The 25992-nt window shown below is 35.4% G+C and overlaps 1 protein-coding gene across 2 annotated transcripts in view; it reads left to right on the top strand.

Moving 5' to 3' along the window:
* The window catches only part of LOC132102753 (dedicator of cytokinesis protein 11-like), a 74277-nt gene that overhangs the window by 29408 nt on the left and 18877 nt on the right, over positions 1-25992 (top strand). The window contains exons 28-44 of one of the 2 annotated variants that reach the window (XM_059507396.1): positions 268-414; positions 947-1030; positions 6893-7004; positions 8992-9030; positions 10490-10671; positions 13182-13295; positions 13896-13956; positions 14051-14139; positions 14973-15087; positions 16236-16302; positions 18121-18168; positions 18362-18504; positions 19299-19414; positions 19533-19670; positions 19924-20106; positions 22576-22689; positions 23746-23961. In XM_059507396.1, the coding sequence (XP_059363379.1) occupies positions 268-414; positions 947-1030; positions 6893-7004; positions 8992-9030; positions 10490-10671; positions 13182-13295; positions 13896-13956; positions 14051-14139; positions 14973-15087; positions 16236-16302; positions 18121-18168; positions 18362-18504; positions 19299-19414; positions 19533-19670; positions 19924-20106; positions 22576-22689; positions 23746-23961 (1968 nt within the window). The remainder of the gene's footprint in view (positions 1-267; positions 415-946; positions 1031-6892; positions 7005-8991; positions 9031-10489; positions 10672-13181; positions 13296-13895; positions 13957-14050; positions 14140-14972; positions 15088-16235; positions 16303-18120; positions 18169-18361; positions 18505-19298; positions 19415-19532; positions 19671-19923; positions 20107-22575; positions 22690-23745; positions 23962-25992) is intronic. The other variant, XM_059507403.1, reaches the window with a different exon arrangement.

The following is a 25992-nucleotide window of genomic DNA, read 5'->3' as shown; positions in this document are numbered from 1 at the left end:
GGATGCTATTTGCATAACTGAAATCATGACTTATGTATGTCATTTAAAGGCTGGTTGTAAAGTCTGTTGTTCAAACATGCCTTCAGCACAATACGTAGATTGCATGACACTCAAGAAAATAGTTGTTAAAATTGGACTTGCATAGGGTTAGAATATATAGGGGCATTAACAGCTGAAATCACAACAGATAAAATCCTACTTTACTTACAAATGACTCTATGTGACAGTTAAGAATGTGAAACCGCCTCTACTGTTCATTTCCTGCAGATGCCACGAGCCCAGAGGTTTCCAGAATCATTCCACCAAGCACTGCAGTCCCTGCTGTTGTCAATCATGCCTCACATCACTATGCGCTACGTGGACATCCCAGAGGAGGCCCGCTGCGTCAACTTTAGCCTGGCCTGCTTCATCAAGGTCAGGCCTAGAGCTGTAGTATTTAGTATGATCAGGCTTATTATTTAAGGTCAGGCTTAACTCTTTAATGCCACAATGAGGTAAACAACACAATTGTTTTCAACATTGATGATTATAAGAGATGCCTCCAGAGCAGCAAATCAGCATATTAAAATGATTCCTGGAGGATCATGTGACACTGAAGACTGGAGTAAATGGCAGCTGAAAATTCATCACAGGAATAAATTTTTGAACCAAAGTTAAACATGCATCTCTTTCTCCTAACTGTCCCTGGCTCTAGAGTTTAACCAAACACGTTTGATTGTTTATATATAATATGTGTAAAGTTTTATTGTGCCTCTATTTTTATTATAGAATTTTTATCTGTCCCTGGCTCTAGAGTTTAACCAAACACTTTTGATTGTTCATATATAATATGTGTAAAGTTTTATTGTGCCTCTTTTTTTATTATAGAATTTTTATTTATTTATTATTCACATGACCTCATTTTAAGGCATTACATTGTTCTGACTGAAACTCTCCCCCTTCACAGCGCTGCCTTACGTTCATGAACCGAGGATTTGCTTTCAGTTTGATAAATGACTACATGTGTGGCTTCGGCCTGAAAGATCCAAAGGTAGGCAAAATAATTCAATGTACATTACATGGTCAAAGCAATGCTACTTACATTTATTTAGTGGGTTGATAATATTAATTGGTAAATGACTAAATGTTTTATTGTTTGTTTGTTTTTTTTGCATCAAATCAACCTGGTGGTCTTCAAGGTAACATTAGTGTCATAATTAGTGGTGTCAATCGATTAAAAAAAACAATTAATCAATTTTATCGGAGATTAATCGCAATTAATCCCACCTAGCATTAAAGTTTTTAAATATACTTTTATACTGCAATGTAAAATTGTACAATTTTACATTCTATTTTCAAATTAATGTAGAAACCGATATCTCTAGGAAATAGTTTTTTCTTCCCCAATACCCTAATAGGATGGTTCACCCAAAAATAAAAATTACCCCATAATTTACCCTCAAGCCATCCTACTTTAGGTGTATGTGACCTACTACTTTCAGATAAATCCAATTGGAGTTATATTAAAAAACTATCCCTTAAAAAACTAACCATTGACTATAGCCATTCAACACTACTGTATAATTGAGGTCTGTAAATATTTACATTTAATAAACATTTACATAAAATGTAAAAATTCTAATTTAAGTTAACTTAATTCTCACAAATGTCATATTTTGCAACCTGTGCCCTTCAGCTAGTAGGAAATATACAGAAATTGAATAAAGTTATCAAAGACTAAATTCTATATTAAATATAGATGAATCCTTAAAACTCTGATTTTATGAACAGACATCTCAGCAGCTGGGTTATTAGGTTATTTCGGCTGCTATTACTTTAAAAAATGCTGCTGCTGAACATTTCTGGCACACATCGTATTTTCTCAAAACTCTTTATCTTTTCAGACCCACTTCAGGTCAAATGTCTAAAGTCTACTAATGGTGACCGGTTGAATCATTGTGTTAAATGAGGAGACAGCTGGGCTGCTCCAGGACAGTTTTGAAAACCACTGAGAAATGCTCTTAAATGTGACTCATATATAACAAATAATTACATGCATGCACAGTTTTAAAGCAACTTTAATAACTTTTTTGATAGCTTCATGACATAACTTTAATATTAAATGTATAAGACTACAGCCTGCTGCATTTGTGCTTGCTACTGAAGAGCAAGTGCTATGAGCACAATATAATGTTTGAAAATTATTTTTACTGACATAAGTTTGCTTGTCACCTGTACCACTTCCACACTTGCTCATCTAGCGCATGACACTGACGTGAAATTGGAGTGTGCGTATGAAAAGTCTCTAGATTGATGTGGCCATAAAGATGTTCTGTGTCAAAATAAATACAGAGGGCCCTATAATACACCTGGCGCAATGCGACGCAGGGTGCAGCACAAGTGTGTTTGCTAGTTTCAGTCTGGCTCATTTGTCGCATTTTCGAATGCCATAGACCAGCTCAAACCTGGTCTAAAGTCTGACTCAGTGTTTTTTCCTTCTTATTTAAAGAGCGTACACGCTGCTTATTAAACACAGGGATGCACAGCAGCACACAAACATGCCAAATATTAAAAATTTTAGGATTGCAATGCATAATATATATAAATGCCTACATGTCATAATGGATAGTCATCGCATGTATCAGAATTAGGCTTTTAGGCTATTATCTATTTGCTCGCACTCCGTTTCATCTTGGAGACGTGTTCTGTCTTTGCGCTTGCCAAATTCTGCCGTGTAAATAGCAAATCCATCATGGCACGAGTGCAACTGACTCTTAAAGGGAATGGAAGATGAGACTCTGATTGGTTTATTGCACGTTACGCCCAAAAAACACCCATTACTCATTAAGAGAATAGGGTCAACCCGTTAAGACCATGCGCCCGGGCACGCCAACCGTTTTTCTGTCGTTAAAATAGCAAAAGTGGATTTGGACAAGCCCTGACTTCATCTGCGCCGTGCGCTTTACACTTTGTGTTTGGAACGTTAAAATAGGGCCCAGAGACAGAGGTAGCAGTTGTGAGTGGGATGGTCAACCCTAGCTCAGCCCCTGCGTTAATGGCGTTAAATATTTTTGACACGTTTTTTGAACAATTAAAAAGAATCATCTGTGTTAAGCTAATTTTGACATCCCTAGTCATAATTAAATCCTGCTGTAAAAACAATGATTTTACTTTTGTTCACACAACTCAGCCATATCAAATTGAATAAATATATAAAATAAATATAAAACTGTTTTTAATTCATCTGAACAATATTTAACTTATTTAATATACTAATACTTCACTGAGAAGTAGGCTTGCCGTGATGGACGGTGCTAACGGTGATGCCGTTGTTAAGCCGCCACACTGGTTACATCACTTGCCCACCGCGGCACTGACCTCCACTGTCATTTTTTTTTTTATAGTAATAAAAAAGATTTAGTTCAGCAAAAGAACAGACACTAGTATTAAAAACTGAACGCAGCTTCTCAATGCAGTGTGACAAATGACAGTCACATCACAGATCAGATTTCATTTATCTAGTGCAGAGAGTGAGTCAAGCTGACTGACAAGAAGAGTGAGGAGAGACAGACAAGACGATGACGGATGATTTAGTTTCAAAATGAAATGCGAAACGAATATTTTGGATTTTAAAAAGCCTGTTGACTTTTGCCGTTTATCTAAGGTCATTTTGGATTTTTATTTAAACATTAGTTTATTATTAGATTGGTTCCACATTGTTTTCCGTGTAATTTATTTATTTTATTTGACATCAAGGTGTATGCCATGCCTCCAAGCTTTCTTATTCGTTTTGCTAATAAACGTTCTATGTTTGTTATTTATTTGGTTATATATTATACATGTTCACTTATTTTCAGTTTTGTATACCTATTTAAACTTTATGTAAGTTATTTTTTATTATATATTAGGCATTGCCTGCCCTATAGCATGGTGTATTATTATTATTTTTTACATAGTTTTATACATAGGCTAAATTGAGTTTGATGTTGTACAGGTGCATCTCAGTGAATTAGAATGTCGTGAAAAAGTTCATTATGTTTCAGTAATTCAACTCAAATTGTGAAACTCGACAAATCAGAAAATGGTGACATGCCAATCAGCTAATCAACACAACGAACAGCCTTCAAAATGGTCTCTCAGTCCAGTGTTAAGTTTCCACAGTCTGTGATGATTTGGGGTGTAATGTCATCTGCTGGTGTTGGTCCATTGTGTTTTTTGAAAACCAAAGTCACTCCACCGTTTTACCAAGAAATTTTGGAGCACTTCATGCTTCCTTCTGCTGACCAGCTTTTTGAAGTTGTTGATTTCATTCTCCAGCCGGGTTTGGCACCTGCCCACACTGCCAAAAGCACCAAAGGTTTGTTAAATGACCATGGTGTTGGTGTGCTTGACTGACCAGCAAACTCACCAGACCTGAACCCAAGAGACATTCTATGGGCTATTGTCAAGAGGAAAATTAGAAACAAGAGACCAAACAATGCAGATGAACTGAAGGCCACTTTCAAAAAACCTGGGCTTCCATACCACCTCAGTAGAGCAACAAACTGATCACCTCCATGCCAGGCTGGACTGAGGCAATAATTAAAGCAAAAGGAGCCCCTACCAAGTATTGAGTACATGTACAGTAAATTAACATACTTTCCAGAAGGCCAACAATTCACAATTTTTTTTATTTTATTTTATTGGTCTTATGAAGTATTGTAGTTTGTTGAGATAGTAAATTGGTGGGTTTTTGTTAAATGTGAGCCTAAATCATCACAGTTAAAAGAACCAACGACTTAGACTAATTCAGTCTGTGTAAATTGAATTTATTTAATACACGAGTTTCACAGTTTGAGTTGAATTACTGAATAAACTAACTTTTTTTTTTTTTTTTTTTACTGTCATTTTGCATTATTGACACACTGTTTTCCTAATGAATTTTGTTCAGTTGCTTTGACGCAATGTATTTTGTTTAAAGCGCTATATAAATAAAGGTGACTTGACTTGACTTGACACAACATTTTAAATTCATTGAGAAGCACCAGTATTTTGTTGTTGCATTCAAGCAATTGGCGTCAAACTACCGCTAATTCATAAGTGAAAGTAAAATGCGTACTACGCTTTCACAAGCTATTTAAAAGCAAAGGAAAAGAGGAAACGCCCCCACCCCCATGGTGATACCGGTATTATCAGTGTTGTCACGCGCCAATTAACGGGTGGAAAATTTCCTCACCGTCACAACCATTTTGAGGAGTCCAGACAGACAGACATCCAGATAGTTGGTGTGACTCATAGAGGAATGTTGAATAGCTTCTCTGTTCTCATCTTCTGTGATGTTGATAGTTTTATTGTGGATTATCCTATCATAACATAATGCATGACTCATTTTTTCTTGCAAATTCTATGTGTCACAGCCTGTCGAGAAATAAACACATGCTTTGAAAGGGTGCAAAATATGTATTTTTAATAGTAATGAATATCTAATTAAACCTCATGTTTCAGTGGAAATTATGCTAAACAATAAATTAACACTGAAGTATATTTGTGTATACAAAATCTAGATTTGAAAACTGTTAAATTAATTTATTGTAGTGCTTTTCACAAAACCAGATTTTCTGAAGCAGTTTGTTTGAGTTGTTTTTTTGTTGTTGTTGTTTTTTTGCCCACGATTGTTTGAATTTTATGAATTTCAGAAAATGGTTGATTATTTTATTTATTTATTATTATTTTTTTTTTGGAAAGCATGTGTATTCTACCCTCTACATTGTGAGTAAAACACTCGCACTCTAAATTTTACTCTATGCGACTAAATGATGTCTATCGTTAGCCATTGGCTAATAAATTCTTAGATTTTACTCGCCAGTGTGTGTGTTCACATTTTCACTCGCTGAACACTGACTGAGCGCTTCAGAGTTCTCTGTCCACAAAGCGATCTGTACTTTTCTATACATCTCAATGGACGCACAGTACAACTGTATTTGCCGAACTGTAAACTCTGTGTGATGGCACACGACTCGCCGTCGCTTTACTGATAGCGCTGTTTCTCACACATGCACCACGCTGAATCGACATGCTATATGTAAACTATATTCTTTGTTGTATTTTCCTGTTAAAATAATGGAGTTCATTTAGAATTATTCAGCTTTTTAGAACGACCAGAAGATAAGCCATGCTTGACTGACTGATTAAGAAGCTAAGATTTAAGAAGCTGTGCCATTTTACAAAAATAAGCTGATTGGAGTCATATATATGTGTGTGTGTGTGTGTGTGTAAAATAGTATATCAGTCTGGCGGGTAAACTGCAAAATTTACTAGCCAATGGCGATTATACTGTCAAGGTGTGCGTAGAGGGTTGGTATTATAGTTATCAATGTCAATTAAACACTGTAAATATTAGGGTTATTAATCACAAGAATTGTCAGGGATTTACAATATAGCATTTCTATCTTAGTCTTTTATGTCAATATCACTTGGTATTGAATATTAAATTCTGCACGCTTGTTTCTACGTATGCTTACATTTAGATAATTTTTGCTGACCTTAAATTGAAGTACATGTAATCTTCAAATCTCAAAACATCAAAACATCACTTCTTCATAATGCACATTGTTGTTGTAATGCCTAAATTCACTTGTAGAACTGAAAACTATTTATTGTAGTATTCAGTGTAATATCAGTGTTATGTCTTGAAGGACTTGCTCCCCATTATTAATCTAAACTGCTGTACTATTATTCACCTTCTCGCTCTTTTCGGTCATCTGTCTCAAACCTGCTTACTGTACTTTAAAAATGAACTTTGGTTAATAACAAGTGTTGCTGAAATCGGATGTGAGTTAAAACAGCTTGTCAGAACTTGTACAAAAACACTGTTGAGATAAACCAGCTTCTCCAGCATCGCACTCATCTTTTTTTTTTTATGCAATGTTTGCAGGCACTTACAGAGATGAAGTTTGATTTCCTTATGACGGTGTGCAACCACGAGCACTACATTCCTCTAAACCTGCCCATGGCTTTCGGCCGAACCAAGTTGCAGCGAGTTCAAGGTAGGTCTCTCCACCCTCCACCCACCTTGCCATGACTTTCCTTGCCCCTATCCTCCCCTCCATCCCCCTTTAACAACTTCGCCACTTTAAGATCTGCTAGCAGCTCCATTCATTATGTCATGTAACTTGAACCTGAAAACTAGCCACACAAGGATTTAAATGTCACGTGATGGCACTTAAACTTAATATATAATTTTAGCATGAATCTGAATATTTTGCCCTAAAAGTTTCCCCTAAACACTGAATTTAGCAAGTACAGTTATAACACATGTAACATGTAATGGCTTTCATGAGTTTATCAGTTTCACCATTTATAAAAAAATAAATAAAACGCTCTCCTTTTACTAAAACCTTCAGTCAATCAGCATGGATAACTATTCCAGTGTGTCTCACCATAAGCAGAGTTCAAATGAAGGTCAGACAATATGACCTCGGGATTAGCATTCTTCCAGACTACTCATATGTGCAGTATAAATTATGTGTACTTTGCACAGTGTGTACATTTCCTTTCCAAAGTTGGGGATCAGTAAGGGTTTTTTTTATGTTTTTGAATGCTCAGCAAGGCAGGATTTATTAGATTAGAAATACTGTAAATGGTAATATTGTGACATAACCCATGTTAATATATTTTAAAGTATAATTTGGGAGGGAGTCGTGGCCTAATGGTTAGAGAGTCGGACTCCCAATCGAAAGGTTGTGAGTTCGAGTCCCGGGCCGGCAGGAATTGTGGGTGGGGGTAGTGCATGTACAGTTCTCTCTCCACCTTCAATACCACGACTTAGGTTCCCTTGAGCAAGGCATCGAACCCCCAACTGCTCCCCGGGCGCCGCAGCATAAATGGCTGCCCACTGCTCTGGGTGTGTGTTCACAGTGTGTGTGTGTGTGTTCACTGCTCTGTGTGTGTGCACTTCGGATGGGTTAAATGCAGAGCACGAATTCTGAGTATGGGTCACCATACTTGGCTGAATGTCACGTCACTTTCGTCACTTTTCACTTTCACTTTAATTGATTCCTGTGATGGCAAAGCTGAATTTCCAGCAGTTCCCAGTTCATTTTCAGCGGGAGAAATGCTGCAGGTGTCAGAGTGACGAGTTCTGACACTTTGTCATGCCTAGTTTCTAGTGGCACAAACCACAAAAGATAAACTTTTCACAACTGATGCGTATCTTTGATCAGTCAGTGATGATTGCATTTGGCTTTGATGTAGTCAAAAGACATGAAGGAAAAATATTATATTAACTGTGGTTTTCCTGTAGTTTATGAAACTAATATAAATATTCACACAAAGAAACAAACACACAAACATATTTAGATTATACACCCCTTTCAAAAGGTGATTAAAACTACAGGAAGACAGTACAGTGATATTGTGAAATATTATTAGAAAATAGCTACTTTAAAATTGTAAAAAATATATATTGTAATTTAGTCCTGTGATGAATTTTCAGCATCATTACTCCAGTCTTCCAGTCATCATTCTAATATGTTGATTTTCTGCTCTAAATGTTGTAATCAATGTTGTAAATCGTTTTTTGGTTATATTTTTTTTGTGGAAATCATTATACAATGTGCCAGGATTCTATGATGTACAGAAGGCTCAAATGAACAGCATTTATTTAAAATCGAAATCTTTAGCAACATTATAAATGTTTTTACTCTCACTTTTTATCAATTTAATGCATCCTTACTAAATAAAAGCATTAATTTCTTTTAAAATATAAAATTTAATTCGCTGAATTAAATGTGCAACAATGTAGCATACTGTTCTTTGAAATGTTTGTCATTACGAAATGCATAATTAACCATTTAAAATCCATTTCAAAATAAATAAAGAAACAAATGAAAGGAAGTATGTAGTATATACTGTGTGCAGTATTCATTAGTGAGCACTATTCCGTTTCAAACACAGCCACACACCCTCACAGCTTCACTTCCACCACTGATAATAGCAATCCTGTATGATTGCTTCCTTTATTTATTATTTCAGATTTTATTTCGTATGCGGCGGAGCGTTTTGGTGTCGTAGGTAGGTGATGCCGATCATTGCCGACGCAAACGCACTTCCAGTCACCAGATTATCGTTCTTATAACACCACTAATTGCCTTGCTGTGCTCCTGCATCATTCATCAATCACTGTCTAACTGCATTTGATACTTCAGGTTGAGGCCTTTGCGTAACATATTTGCTTTGCTCTGATGAACTTCAATGACTAAATGTGTCATGTGACAGGATTTTTGGGATGCTTTTACACCACAGGAATTAAAAGGGCAGGGTTATCATGCTACCTGAGATGTTTGTTGCTTTAATGAAATGTTCCTTTATTTGTCTGTCTTGTACTCTCTGCACTTGCCCTTTTTAACTTGGTAATACTACACATGCAGAATGAGTGCAGAAACATCTTGTGTGCACTTGCTGTAATCTGGTTTTTATTACTATTGTTTTAGGAAAATTTGAGGAAATGTGGCTGTTCTGTTTTCAATTCAGAATATAGGGAATATAAAAGATCTTAAAGGGATTGTTCGGCAAAAAAAAAAAAAACATTTCATCATTTACTCACCTTTACTCATTTTTTTGAAAACCGAATTGCTTATATATATTGTAAGTAGCATTTTTCAATTCATTAAGGATTCACAGTGACTAAATCTCCAAAACTGACGCTGTAGACAAACACTACCATTCAATAATGTAAGGATTTCCATAGAAGTCTCATGCTCACCAATGTTGCTTTTATTTGATTGTAGATACAGTAAAAACTGTAATATTGCGAAATATTATTACAGTTTAAAACAAATGTTTTCTGTCATCTTTGTGAGGAACAGACTTAAAATCTTCTCCTTTTCTGAAGCTAAATCACGAAATCAGTGAATTGAATTCCTTTAGTCCTATTTGAAAACGAACCTGCTCAAAAGAATGGTTTGTTCTCTGACCCACTTGTCACTGTGTTTAAGATTCTTCAAACATTCTCCTTCTGTGTTCCACGGAATCAATAACAGCATGCATGTCTAAAGCAACTTAAGAGTCAAAAGGGACAGAATTTTCAATTGTACGTGAACAGCTACTTGTCATTAGAGGATGAATATTGTCATCAAAACTTTGCCCTTTTAAAAAAAAATGCTTTCACTTTAAGCACAGGATTTTTCTGTCACTCTGGTTTCTGTTTCTGTTGATGTTTGATGTCTGGAATGCTTTCCAAAAGCACTTAAAAGTTGTCAGCCATCAAACCCTAGACACTGTCTTTTCATCTGGGTGCTTTTCACTATCACAGATAGTGTTACCTGTTACACCTTTATGTTAAGCACCATTTGCATATATGCATCTTTAAAAGTATTGCGTCTTGAGGATGCATGAAATAAAGGTGTTGCTACTTAATTTTTAATAAAAGGCCACACATATTACAATAATACTACATAATCCTATAAAATATAATGAAAAAAGAAATAATACTAGTGTGGAACATTGCTGACCCTGAAATCATGTGTTTCAGATCAGAGTTTGGAGTACAGCCTGACAGAGGATTATTGCAAAAATCATTTCCTGGTGGGTCTGCTGCTGCGAGAGGTTGCCGATGGACTCCAGGGCTGCCCAGAGATCAGACAACTGGCTGTGGCTGCACTCAAGAACCTCATGATCAAACATGCCATGGACGACAGATACAATGCTTTTAAGGTGTTAAATAATTTCATAAACTTTTGTATTGTTTTAGTAAGGACCGGACAATTCCCGTCCCTGCTGCTGCTGAATAGACAGGTGTCATCAACCTTTGTTCGCAGAAGACAGATTGCGGTTTTGCGTGTGCAACTTTACATAACTGTCATGTTAATAATGTTAATGTTAGTCTCCATGAGTCATAATTAGTATTGTTTACTAATAGCATTCAGGACTTAAAGTTCTCTGGCACTGTGCTGGATTTCCAGAAAAATAATCCTACATTTTTATTTTTTTTAATCTTGTTGATTGATATCACTTTCGAGTAAACACGTTCGCCTACCATATGAGAGGAGCAGCTTTCACTCTCAACCAAGCTAGCATTACTGGCCAATCAGATTGTTTTGCTCTTATAAACACGAGACATGCATAATAGTATCCAATTACAGAGTCGCAGCCCTGATGAATGGAGAAGCACGACAAAAAACTGAAAAAATTAAAAATCATCATTCTAAAAAAACTATTAATCCATGTAATTCAACAACAACCATGCAAATAACAAACGATAATCCATGCAACTCCAGTTGATGAAACTGAAGCGAAACAATAGATATGTGTGGAAATTCTATTAACTTAAAGTTTTTTTGAAACATTTCTTCATTCAGAACATTGTGAAGCATGGCATGAACTCATTGTTAAACTCCCGGGAAGTGATGCTTGGGACGTTTATGTCGAGTGTGAACTTGTATGACAGTTGGCCAGAAGCAATGGTTTAGAAAAAGAGAAAAGAAAACATTGAGTTTGTTCCACAGAAGACACTTCTGGGTGAATACATGATGAGAGATTTTTCAATGTGTGGTGTAGTGTACCTTTAACCCACACGTATGACAGATGACAGACATTAACGACTGCTCAAATCATGCCGCTCTTTGAAGAGAGGTGTGCTATTATTTTCTAAGCCAACAAATTTGCTTATTTTGTCTAGCAGCAAAAAAAACAAGCAACACTTTAAAAAAAAAAAATCAGATGGACTTGGATTAAAAAAATGGAATTGGAGTTGTATCTAACACATCATGGTATCTCACATAGGCTTCTGAAAATGTTTTTTTTTATTCAAATACCATGTCAAGTAATGAAATACCAGATTAAATTTAGATATTTATCAAGTATATTGTATTAATATATTAATAAATACAAAGCAGCACAAATAAGTGCAGTTACACTTTTCTGTACAACATGCACAGGGATGCAGGAGTTTATTTGAGATGACCCCAATGCATAAGCAGGTTGATGTTACTGAAATGTGTGTTATTTGCATTTTACCTTTTATCAAGGAGGGTGGCCGACAACAATGCAAAGAAATCCTTCAGTTATGTCTGTATCGTTGTCACCACTGTAAATAACTGCTGCACATTGTGTTTGCATTCATCTCACACAGACATCTGTCTGTTATGCAAATGCCAGATTCAGTGAGTCTAGATCAAAGTTCCAGATCGTTGGCACAGACATAGCTCTCAAGCTCCTGCTGCAAATCGCATTTCTTGAGAAGTATCTGTGATCTGTTTATGATCTGTTCTCAATTGTTTTTTACATGACTTAGCCACTACTGGTGCCTGAATCTCTGGGATAACCATGGGATAGTTTCCAGAAGACAGTGAACATTAGAAGCTAATATGGTTTGGTTTTTAGCTGATTCTGTATGAAACATGCTTAACTGTATGAGCACCATCATAAAAATGACAAGAATGACGTTCATTTTCTAAAAACGTATGTGACTGGTCATTCCAGGAATATTTCCAAAATCTTAGAAGTTTAGTCTTTAGCCTAGTGGTTTTATTTAAATAGTTATTTTTAGTTATAGACCATTTTCTCATGTCGTTCCAAATGCTGTTCCTTCAAGTAAACAGACTTGTTGTTTGTTGTATAATTTAGAAAATATCTTTGAGAAAAGGGTTCATTTTAGTATTATTTATATAACATTATTTATATTTATTTTTTGAATTATTATTTTGAAAGGTTTTATTTTTATATATATTTTTTATTTGCTTTTGACATTTTCATTATTATTGGAAATTGTAAATGTCTTTCAGTTTCAATTTAAGTGTATTTATTACTTCAACTTAAATGTATTTATGTTCTCAAGTTAATTAAAATTTCCATTTTTGTTTAAGCTTTGTAAGGTAATTTTTTTTTAATCTATCATTTATATTTCATTTTATTCCAGCCTTTTTGAGTAAATAAAAAATCTTTGTTATAGTTTTTATAGTTGACAGAAACAACACTGATAGAGGCTTAGGTTGTTTTGACTTGGACCGTTAATCAATTATCAGCCATTTAGCCAAAACCACACAAATATTTTTGAATTGTGCATTGTAGCAAAAAAAAAAAAAAGTTTATTTCTGCATTATTTAAAATCATGGAAGCATAAATGAAATATACACTGTAAAACAAACAGCTGCGGTCTTTGACTGCTGACCATTTTTTCTGCTACAGTGTTTCATAATCATCTGTTTCCATTCATCTGATGACAGAACCAGCAGGCCCGCATTTGTCTGCTGTACTTGCCACTCATTGAGCTACTGTACCAAAACCTGAGCCACATGAACAACCCGGGGCAACTCTGCAGAAATGACCTCGGCCTCATGGTAAACATCCATTTCTCTCATATCTGGGATCTACAATGACTCAGTCTCCATCCGTTTTGTGAAATCAAAGTTTTATGAAATGCATATTGTTTAATCAATTGAAACACCATTGAAACTTCTTAAATGTCAGTCCACAAAGATAAGACAAATCGGAGACATTTAGAAAATATTAACAGGCATTAGATGAGATTTCACTGTTATCTTAACCGATATAGACTGTAGAGTTGAAAACAACTCTCATTCGACTTTCAAATGTCTATCTGATTCCTTTGAAGTAGATATTTTGCATAATATTATTTTTAGTTGTACATAATTTGAATCAGTCGAGGAAAAAAAAGAAAAAAAAAATGCTTTCTTAGAGTTCACAGATGGACCAGTTATTGTGTTTGTGTTAGCCGTTTTCTTTTGACAGCAGTGTGTTTATTTTGGGTGTGTGTGAGTTGTTTCAGTATTTACTGATACAGTTTACTTTTGCACTGTTGTAACTCAAGACATGCGAGTGCTACATTTAAATCCCATGGCCTAGTGTAAATGTTAACCTTGCAAGTTCTTGATCACCAGTCGGATAAGCACTGTTCCTGTTTTCCCATGCTCCTTTAGTACCGGGACGATTTGTCAGTGGACAGCCGCAGAAGCAGCACAATCATTGATAAGGAGCCTAGTGAGTATCAGAGTTTTTTGCCGACAGACGTTAAATGTAACAGACACACACAGTATGTGTACATTTGTCTGTGTTTGTGTTGTGTTTTTCACAGCCGGTGTCATTACCCAGAATGGACATGTTAGGAAAGGGGAGTCCAGAAGCTCCATGTATGGAGATCCTGGCACTTCAGACGTCAATGAGGTGAAACCGAGACAGCCATGATTTCACTATTGGTGGCCAGTGTTGGGGAAACGTTACTTTTTAAAGTAACATGTCACAATATTGTTACTCAATATAAAAAAATAACGAAGTCTATTACATGGTTACTTTTCGTAGTAATTAACACGTTTCTCAGATATATATACTCTACCATTCCAAAAATAATATATTTATTTACTGAGGATGCATTAAAGTGACAGTTAAAGATTTCACTTTTTTTTAAAAAAGTTGATGTTTTGAACTTTATTCATCAAAGAATTTTCATGAAAATATTAAAAAGGTTTTCAATAGTGATTGAAGTTCTTGAACACCAAATCAGCAAATTAAGACTGATTTCTGAAAGATCATGTGACACGGAAGACTGGAGTGCTTATAAAAATTATGAGGGTTTGAGTCTTGGTGAGCATTAAAACATCTTGCCGACCCCAAACTGTTGATCAGTAGTTCATAATGTATAAAATTATGTAATTTGCTTACTAGAATTTATATAATATTATTATATTTTGTTGTTTTTCTCATGCACCATCAACAGAGAAGACAACGCATGCAAGCATTGAAGCAATAATTAATTTTTTTTTTTTTTAAATTCACATATTCTCTAACTCCTACAGTGTACATGCCTTAAATATGCCCATTTTTCCCAACACGTGGAAAGGATAAGTTTGCAATTGTTTGTCAGTTAATCAACAACAAGTAATGCAAAAAAAAAAAAAAAAGGTTTTCGTTACATGTTTCCCCAACACTGCAGGTTACCTTATTTAGCATCACACTAATCATGCATCATTATTAATTTTTTCCCCTGCACTTCTGCTCAGTTACACAGGCGAAGTTCCACTATGAGCAATGTACCCACCACTGGCCGTTTGGGGCAGTATGAGATCAGAGGGCTGCTTCTGTGTTTCCTACATATTGTAAGAACGTTGTCAGATGGTAAGCATGCTTTAGTCTTTTGTTATCATCATAAAACACCATCAGAATTATAGTCACGATTGTAGCGTTACTTTCTGATCAGCTTTAATCGTATACCCACATGCTCTCTTCTCCAACTTCACTATCATTCGTACTTTTGCTTAGAGGTTTTTCAAAACTACTAGCAACCACCAAGAATTTTCTTTGCAACCAGCCAAGCAACCAACTTATGCCCTAGAAACCACCCAGAGTGATTTGGCAACCAGCCACACACCCTAACAGCCCCAAAACGATGCCCTAGTCTCCAGTCTGACACCACTGACAAGAACCACATAAACAACCCCCCAAAGCATTGTGACATAGAAGCACTATTCACATTTTCGCATAGTGCTTTATACAATACATATTGTTTCAAATGCACATAAAAAGCATATTTTGACTAATTCTTAATTTTACCAGCTCTGCTTGAATGAGAAAAATAAAATAAAATCTGTATACTGCACATGCAGAACAGGGCAGATTGTGAGCTGGGGCTGGCAGCTGTTGCTAAGCTTTAAATGACAGGCGTTTAAATTCTGTGGAAATCTGTTGAACGTTCGTTGGAGTTCTATGGGTGAACCGTTTATGCACTCTGAACTCTGATGACAGGCATCACCCCTGCTCTTGGTTTTTTTCCCAGCACCACACAGTTTGGATGACTCCCACGCCAGCTTGCCGGCTCATTTGCAGAGTGATGCTTAATCTTGATTGGATGTCAGATGTGTGAGACACCTGACATATGAATCAGGATTGAGAAACTCTGAATTTCAATGCTCAAAGAATACCTGGAATTATGCTTTACATTTAGAAATTCCCACTGAATGTATGTCTTTTTTTTCCCTTTGCTGTAAAATAGCACTCACAAAGACTACAAACGTTATTATTGTTCTCTTTTCAGGTTCTCATTAGAGACATTTGTACAGCAAAATAATAATCATTTAAAACACCTGAAATCCATCCCAGTAATCCATGAAATTGTTTGTTAATTGGTTAATATGGTCATCGGTCAAAGAGCGTGGGAATCGGTTATCTGCGTGTCCTGAAATATTTGAGAATGTCACTGTGAACAGGAAGAGTTGAGCTATATTGCATTAATGCGTTTGTTTCTGTTACTCAATGTCTTCATGTAGACACTCTGATGGGCTACTGGTCTAAAGTCAATCCACAAGACATCATGAACTTCCTCAGTCTGCTTGAGTGAGTGATGTATTAAATTTCCCATGAGGTGTTATACTTGTTTGACCAGTGCTGATCTAATTATTCATGTGTATCTAAATCTTGTGTAACTACACAATGGGACAGTTAAAATATTTTTTTTGTTTTTGAAACAAGTCTCTTATGCTCACTAAGGCTGCATTCATTTGATCAAAAATACAGTAAAGACAGGAATAGTGTGCAATATTAGTACAATTGAAGATTCTTGTTTTCTGTTTTAATATTAAAAAAAATATATATATAATTTATTTCTGTTAGGGTTGCGCGATATATATCCAAAATCTTATTTCACAGAATGAGAAATTTTATTTCATGACAACTATATATATCTTGATATAGTTACTAAAAATAAGAAAAAGAATGCAAATTACAAACACATTGAAATAAACTTTTCATTTATTCAGCTAGAGCAGGCTAGGTTTATTTAACATGTAGTAAGAAATATTACAGAAATTGAATAAAGTGTATAAATAAAACACTGCACAGTCTTCACTGTATCAATCAAACCTGAACTGAATCTTATTAAAGATCCAAAAGTGATTGAGTCAAGTGCAGTGAGTGATTAACATTAATAATGACAGACAGAAGCAGGTAAATTAGACTGCTGTCCCTTTAAGACCAACAGCACGGATCCTTTTACTGATACACAACGGTTTACATTTATTTGACACATAACCGACTGTGTTTATGTGAATACTCTGCACGACGGGCATTTTGACATAACTGTGTGCGTATTTGACCATTCAGACATAAAAAAAACACAAAGAGATCAGTTTTCGCGATCGTAAGCTGTCTGAAAGAGGGGCTTTCAGTGCGCGCGTTTCCTTTATTAAACATCATGGACGTCCCAAATTAAGCAGTACTGTGTTACGCAGATATATTTGCATACCACGGAATACACAATATCGCAAAAAACTCTAACGATAGACACTTTATTCCACGGTAACGATATATACCATCATACTGCCCAGCCCTAATTGCTGTGATGCAAAACTGCATTTTCAGCAGGCATTTCTCCAGTCTTCAGTTTCACCTGATCCTTTAGAAGTCATTCTAATATGCTGAATACGCATTTCTTCTTATCAATTTAGAAAAAAAATTCGCTGCTTAACATTCTTTTTCTCCAGGTTTTCAATTTTAAAAGAAGAGTTGGTAACACTTTAGTAATAGGGACCAATTCTCACTATTAACTAGTTGCTTATTAGCATGCATATTACCAGCATATAGGCTGTTTATTAGTACTTATAAAGCACATATCCTGCATGACTGTATTCTACATCCTTAATATTACTTCATACCTAAACCAACAACTACCTTTCTAACTATTTATAAGCACTAATAAGGAGTTTATTGAGACAAAAGTCATAGTTAAAAATTAATAGCAAGAATTGGACCTTAAAATAAAGTTTGACCGAACAGTTTAAAGTTTAAAAGAACAGCATTTATTTCATATATATATATAAATATGGAAAACAATGTAACAATGTGAAAGTCTTTGCTTTCACTTCAAAACTATTTAATGAATATTTGCTCAAAAGTATTAATTTTAAAAAATGTTGTTGCTGAGAATGCAGTATACAGCTGTGTTGCTTTTATGAATTGCTTTCTGACAACATGTGAAATCCAGCTTGTGTAGCTGGAAGCAGCTGCATACTTGTGGAAAGTGTGAAATGTCTTAATCTGGAATTTTGGCCCTGAAAATTGGTTGAAAATATAAAAGAATGTTAATCATGACCCTCTGTTTAAATGATATTTATGGCTTTATATTGCATGCTAATCTTCATTCTTCTCTGTCTGTAGGATCTGCATAGTCCAGTTCCGTTATGTGGGCAAGCGAAACATCAGCCGGTATGCCTGAAAGCAACTCAACATGTTTCCATTCTAGAATTAACCACATTCAGATCACTCATATTTAAATGAACCACAGCTATCATGCTATCGTATTATCAAAGCCAGATTTTTACATTTCATTACCCCCCAGTGCTTTCAAATAAGCAGTGATATTAAGTTTAGCATTGCTTTGTTTGTGTGTGTTGTTTAGAAGCCTGGAGCCCTGGGTGTCAAAACTCTTCTCATCTGACAGGAAGTCTCAGACTATGCCAGTGCTGCGAGGTCGAGGAAGCCTAATGCAAGCAAAGCTGCAGCAGTTCAGCACTATGGACACCTCATTAACCCTGAACATGGGTAATCCGTGGACATCTGTTATGCTACTCCCTTTCATACTGGGAAGATTTGCATTATGCTACATGATTTTCATGGCTTTTCTGATTCTATAATGATATATTATAGAAAAATGTTAACCTAATTCAATATATATCATAATAAAAACTTAATTTACCTTGAAACCTTACTCTAAATTCCATTGTCACAAGTCTCACTTTTTGTAACAGCAGTTTGGGATGTGTAAGATTTTGGAATGTTTTTGAAATAAGTCTCTTAAGATCACCAAGGCTGCATTATTTGATCAAAAATATAAGACAGTAATATTGTGAAATATTATTATTACAATTTAAAATAACTGTTTTCCGTTTTGATATATAGTTTAAAATGTGTTTTATTCCAGTTTCAGCAGCTATTACTCCAGCCATCATCACATGAGCTTTCACAAATTATTCTAATATGTAGATTTGCTGCTCAATAATTTTTTATTTATTTACCGTAAACTATTATTATCATCAACATCATCAATAATATTGAAAACAGTTCTGTTTTTGCTTTTGTGGATTTTTTCTTTCTTTTTTTTATCTTAGAATAAAAATCTTTTGTAACTCTCAGTTTTGATCAATTTAATGCATCCTTGATGAATAAAAGTATTATTATTATTTTTTTTTTTTTTTAATACATAAAATAAGTTAAACACTATAACTATAGTCTTTAATTTCTCTTGGCTTAGGCCATCATTTTTTTTCTAAAATATAATCTTATGGCTCACTTTGCATTGTGATTTTAGCTTGTATTTGTGTAATCTTGTACTTCAGCTGGTGGTCCTACAGAAGCTGAGACAAACCATCAGTCTTTGCTTGAGGGGAATATGTCGATGGAGGTCTGCCTCACTGTGCTGGATGTCCTCTCACTCTTCACTCAGAGCTTCAAGGTAATCACCGAAACTCAGTTATTCTTACCCTAGTGTTCATGATGAAGCGAAGCTTTTACTGTTGATAGGATATGTTGATTCTTTCATAAACTGATGTGTAATTAATGGATCCTGACAGAATCAACTACTGGACAGTGATGGTCACAATCCTCTGATGACTAAGGTCTTCAACACGTACCTCACTTTATTAAAAGTTGGACAATCAGAAACAGCAATCAAACACATCTTTGCTTCTCTGCGAGCCTTTATCATCAAGGTGAGATCAATGCATTTCTTTTTCAAAGCAATAGGTCTCTCAAAAAATTATAATTTACTCAACCTTCCCCACCTAAATGCTAATGCAAAAGGTGCATTTTTAGCATACAGCTTTAGAACAAATGAATGAGAATTGTTATCATTTTTGGTAAACTGTTGCTTTAAAGAATGACCACAATCTTTAGTTTTCGCGATTGTTCCAGAATTTCCTACTTGAACATTAACTTGTTTGTGTTTCGATCTGTATATTTTAGTTCCAGGTTCCCCTTTTTAAAGGCCGTATAACTCTGTGTGGTTCGCTGTGTTATGAAGTCTTGAAGTGCTGTATGTCTAAACTGAGTGTCCTACGTGGGGAAGCGTCTGCCCTTCTTTACTTGCTCATGAGGAACAATTTTGAGTACACCAAGAGGAAAAGCTTCCTGCGCATGCACTTACAGGTATATAATAACAATTTCATACAGACGTCTCTGTTTGATCAGCCACCTAATTCATCTAAGAAAACTATTATTTCACCTTACTGAGCTTGTACAGGTTTTTTGTTGTTGATTTTTTTTGACTCTGTCTTTTCCAACTGTCACACACAAGTTATGAGTCCCAACTGTATTTTACTTGGAAAACAGTTTGTGCTTGCCAAATATAACCTTTCTGTTTTTTCATTTCCATTTTGGACATCACAAATCCTATCTTACTGTATGTCAGCACATGTACCGGCCCATTGTTTGAAAGTTTCCTTGTCAACTGTTTTGCAACACTTTACAGTAAAAGATAATTTGGACGTGTTACATGGAACAATAAACTAATGCTTAAAAATGAGGGCGAAGCTGCATGTTTGAAGACTACGAGGGGTGATTAATGAGCTTGCACCTCTGAGCCCATAAATAAGTGTTTTAATGGCTGTTAAAAACACATTACAGTTTTCGCTGCCAAAACCTGACCAGCATTGTATAAGTGGAAATTATTTGCTTGTTAACATATTTTTTAGCAGTTAAAGAATGAGAAACCTACTATCTTTGTTTGTTTATTTTTGTAAAGAACATAAATTTAAAATGCAATTATAGTCATATTAACATTAAGGCAACATATATCAAAAGTCATTTTGTAATTAGGCACTGAATGGAGCACAAATTAAAAAGGCTTTCAGCAAATAGGATCTCTACCCGTTTGGGACTCTTTAGTTCATGACAAACGCAGAACTGCAGCTGTCAGTGGTCATCATTTATCACTACAGACCTTAGTATTGGTAGCACCATATTTCATATTTTATTTTCATAGATTCTGCAAGGGCTTCCCAAACTTTCGCATGTGCCACTGCATGTCAAGAATCAGTTAATAAGAAACTGAGGGCAGTAACTAAAAATGTCAAATGTTGTGCATCTCTACAATGCTTTAAGGGTGTTTTCATACTTTATTAAATCTTCTAAACCTAATTTATCAAAATATATCTTTATCAATAATAAAAAGCAGCCAGTGCTCTTTCATTTACACTATTCTTTATTTTGAATTTGGAGTCAGATCTCTTTTTGGTCTACTTTAGTTTAGCGAATCGTGCTCATACCACCTCCTGAGATGGCATTTTAATGTTTAGAAAGAAGTGTCTTTTGCTCACCAAGACTGCTTTTATTTAATAAAAAATATGTTGAAATATGTTATTACAATTTTAAATAACTGTTTTCCATTGTAATTGTCTTTTTTTATATTTAAAATAAGATTTTCTTTTCTGTGATGGCAAGCCTGAATTTTCAGCATCGTTACTCCAGTCTTCATTGTCACATGATCCTTCAAAAAAAAACCTTTATCCCAAAATTGAATGGTAGTTTACGGGACCTAACAGTAAGATGAGTGCGAGCCGGTGTGTCACAAGCTCAGATCAAAAACATTTCTGTTTATCTGATATTACTTAGACAGTCTATGTCTCTTTGAACGTGCTCTTCTCAAAAGCACAAAAAGTTTGCTGAAGGTGCGTAAGCATGTCTACATAGTGTAATAAAACCTCATCGTGCCAGTGAGATAGGTCAAGCCACATTCACTTGTTGTTGAACATAAGCTGAACACCACTTGCTCACATGTCTGCGTCATTTCTAATTAGTGAATAGCAATGACTTTACATTTTGATTTATAATATATATATAATATATATACAATTTTATTATTTTAATTGTACCCTCATAAATGAAAACAAACTCTCATTTGCTAGTATTCTTTGCATTCAAACTGAATTCACAATGTTTTGGAGCTATCTGCAAAACTGTGCTTTTTTGCTTACACTTTCACTCCATGAAACCTATGAGGGCGTTCCTTCAGCTATTATACAGGCAGTTTCAGCCTTGAGCACTTTTAGTAAATGAACTCACTTTACACACTTTCACTTTTAATTTGTACTTAACTTACAATGTCCAACAATAAATATAAGGGTACTTTAGTGATGTACGTTATCTTGTAAGTAAACAACAAAAAGGTTTCCATTTTTAGTTAAAAACTGTGTCGTTTAAATGCCCACTATAGAAAACCATGAACATACACTGTCATTTCCAATCAATCTCATACAAAGTATCATGTTTAACAGCATCCTGTGATAGAAATGACATTTTAGACATCTTAGACTCCTTTGTCTTGCCAGGGCAAATTTTTATAGCTGGCAGTGTATGTCTCTACACACAATTAAATAATATTTTCATACTGGTTGCATTATTTTGTATAATACATTTGCATACATTTCAGCTTGATGGACAATAAAATTATTATGCTCATATGTTAGCCTTTTTTTCCCTTTTTCTTCACACTTCTTTTCTAAAGAACATTTCTTAAAAATCATGTTCATGATCATCAATGCCTTCTGTTGTGTGACCCAAGAACGTTTGTGGAGCGTTGCATTGATAATTTGTCTTGGTTTCCTCTCTGACCATTAGATCATCATCACTGTGAGCCAGCTAATCGCTGATGTGGCGCTAACAGGCAGCTCACGTTTCCAGGAGTCACTGTCCATCATCAACAACTTTGCCAACAGTGATAAAGCCATGAAGGTACAGTAGAAAATGCAAGCTGGAATCTGCAGTCAATTTTCAATCTACCTCAAAAAAAAAATTCACTAAGGGACCATTCACAGGCGGGAAATATCCCCAACACTCTTTGGAAGCCAAAATAAAGCATATTTTTCATAATTTATTAATGCATGTAACACAAAACACATTTGCGGCATCCAGAACATCAGGGGTCCGATGTACTTTATAAAACTTGCCATGCATTTATCTAGATTTATGAAAAATAAACGGCTTGTTAGAATTAATACAGTTTCACAGTAAATGGAGTTAAGGTTTAGGTATATAGCAGTCATTATACTTCGTTTCTATAGATGACAGTCATTATCGGAGAATAGACCATAGTCAGGTTGGATGGCATACTGAATTAAACAGATGAAAACGAGACTGTGAGGGATAGACTTATGTTCTTTATAATGGCACGCACTGTATAAAGTGTTTTCACAACTCAAAACTTTTTTGGAAGGACGTATCCTCAGCTGAACAATCATCAAGTTGTTAGACAACATCACAGTCCATTGAACGCACTGCACTTTTTTCATTCCTGTCAAAAGCTAGATATCCTGTTACCCTGACTGAGGTCTATAAGAATGAAGCACTTCAGAGAGCCGTGTAATTAATTACAGATGTCAAGTTCTGAGTGCAGACATGCAAATTCTTTCAAAGCAATAGCAAAAAAACACGACCCCACAACAATTTCCCCACCACTTTTTAAAACAAAGCCATTAACACACACAGAAAAGGCTTGAAAGACTTATGAAAAGTTCAGACTTATGAAAGTTCAGCTCTGTTAAAAGCATACAATGCAGTCTACGTGGCATTACACGCACATCATTCTTCTGAGATGTAGAAAAAGCCGCAAGACATGGCATCAGAAATGTTTTGCTTTGATCAGGAATTAAAAAAATAGCATAGAGGAATGTGACTTGTAACACTTTTCAGGTTATTTTATTTTAGTGTATTTCTTAGTATAATTATTTTTGCTTCTCTTCGAAAACATTTGTTTACATTTTAAAAGCTGAACTCTATATCTCTCCCCAGACCACAACGTTTCCATCTGAAGTGAAGGGTCTGACGATGAGAATCCGTACGGTTTTGATGGCCACTGCCCAGATGCGTGAGCACAAAAAAGACCCAGAAATGCTGCTCGACCTTCAGTACAGTCTCGCCCGATCGTACGCCAGCACTCCAGAACTCAGGCGGACATGGCTGGACAGCATGGCACGAGCACACAGCAAGAACGGAGACTTTTCGGAGGTATGTTATTTTGAAGGTTGTTTTGTTGGTACAGGTGTATTGAAAAGGCTCCATGTCGACTTGTTTGGGAAACAACACATTTTATCATGATGGCTGTAGGCAAATTTTAAGCCCCACCTCAACCTGAAGCTGTATTAAACCCTGACTATTATTCTGCACAGGTTACAGATCATATCAGCTCTATGGTGGCAATTTCAGAGGAAACACAATATTTGTTTTTCAGATGTTTATCATAATGTCCTACATTGTTACATTCAGTTTTCAATTTAATACAGATAAATTTGCCTCAGTTCGCCAAAAATGAGTCCTGTTTCTGTCTCGTTATAAGTAGCTAACAATTGAAACTTCATTTTTAATAATAAAACTTTGTCACAATTACCTCCTTTTATTTTGTACTCTAAGGAGGGAACAGGCTTTCCGTAGTGAAATAAACACCACCACATTGCACAGCATATGCATCGATTCCCGAGCACCCACGGGAAAAACTCGAGATATTCTCTATTCATATTGGTGAAACAAATCTGGCAAACTATCAAGTACATATTTGTGTTTGAGATTATGTCTGGAGTGCATCAAAAGCTTTCTATTTACAGCGGGGGTTTTGTCTAGTGCTGAGTTTTGCAAGCTTGAATTCTCTCATTATAATAAAAAAATTCATGAGTTCGCTATAAAATAAGAGGAGGGACAGCTTTTTAGTGCTCTTTGTGTGCTTTTTGGGCTACGTATAATCCATTCAGCCACATACATGCTGCAAAGTTTATGGAATGACATCTGCATATATGTAGGATTCACACTCGAAAGAGCAATGAACAGGACAAAAGTAGACGTGAAAATGTATGTGCACTGAGGCTAGAGCACACTCACTAATTTCTGAAGAGTCCTCAGTATTTAACTCTGGAACCGGCCCTGGATAAACTGTCTTTGAGCAGTTTTCATTATCAGTAGCTCATATTTTGGCATGGAGTTTTATGTGAATTTTTATGTTCAAAGTCGCTCTTTTTACAAAATTAACTCTAAGGCAAAAAACATTTTATTTGACAATTTCCACTTTAAGGTTGAATCAGACTATATAACTTACCTGGGAGTCAATGTAACCCGCTCATATAAATTACTCTGAAAAAAACTTTGTCCCACTTTCTGAAAGAACAAAATCTGATTTAGAGAGATGGAATAACTTGCCATTTATTCCAGTGTATTCCACTCTATTTACCAAAAAAGTTTTTTTTACTTTAGATAAACTTATTTTAAAATTTATTTGGAATGGTAAATCTGCACGTATACGCAAAGACTTTATGCAAAGGCCTAGATCACTAGGTGGTCTGGCTTTACCAAGTTTTCAACTTTACTATTGGCCAGCTAATATACGCAACATGCTTTACTGGTTTAGTGATTCAAATTCCGAAACTCCTTCTTGGGTACACATTGAAGCATCTAATTGTGGGAAAACATCTTTACCTGCTCTGTTGAGCTCAGCACTTTCCTTAGATTTGCACACATATAAACACAACCCTCTGCTTTATGACTCCCTTAGAATTTGGGTACAATTTAGGAAGAAATTTGGTCTATTTGGAATATCAAGGAAAGCACCTCTGTGTTCAAATCACATGTTTCCACCCTCCATGAATGATTCGGCTTTTGAGACTTGGAACAGTAAAGGTTTACAGACTATAAAAGACCTTTTTATTGATGGAATTTTTGCTTCATTCTCACAGTTGACTGACCAATTTAATATACCTGGTACTCACTTTTACCATTATCTGCAGATACGCCATTTCATAGCTAGGAGATACACAACCTTTCCTAACTTTAAAGATGTCTATCAATGCAAGCAAGTGTCATTTGGTCAGTACTTGTCTTTTGAATATCTAGGGATTGTGCTGAAAGGTGCACCACGCATTCTGTTTATTATTATTTACAGGCCTCCAAAATACTCTCCAGTCTTTGTTGAAGAGGTCACAGAAATGTTATCAATGATTTCCTCAAAGTTTGACTGTTTTACTATTGCAGGGGATTTTAATATTCACATAGATA

The sequence above is a fragment of the Carassius carassius genome, chromosome 2 (genome assembly GCF_963082965.1).
Source record: "Carassius carassius chromosome 2, fCarCar2.1, whole genome shotgun sequence".
In the NCBI taxonomy this organism is placed as follows: Eukaryota; Metazoa; Chordata; class Actinopteri; order Cypriniformes; family Cyprinidae; genus Carassius; species Carassius carassius.
The sequence above is the reverse complement of the archived record's forward strand: the minus strand, read 5'-3'. Positions and strand labels throughout refer to the sequence as shown.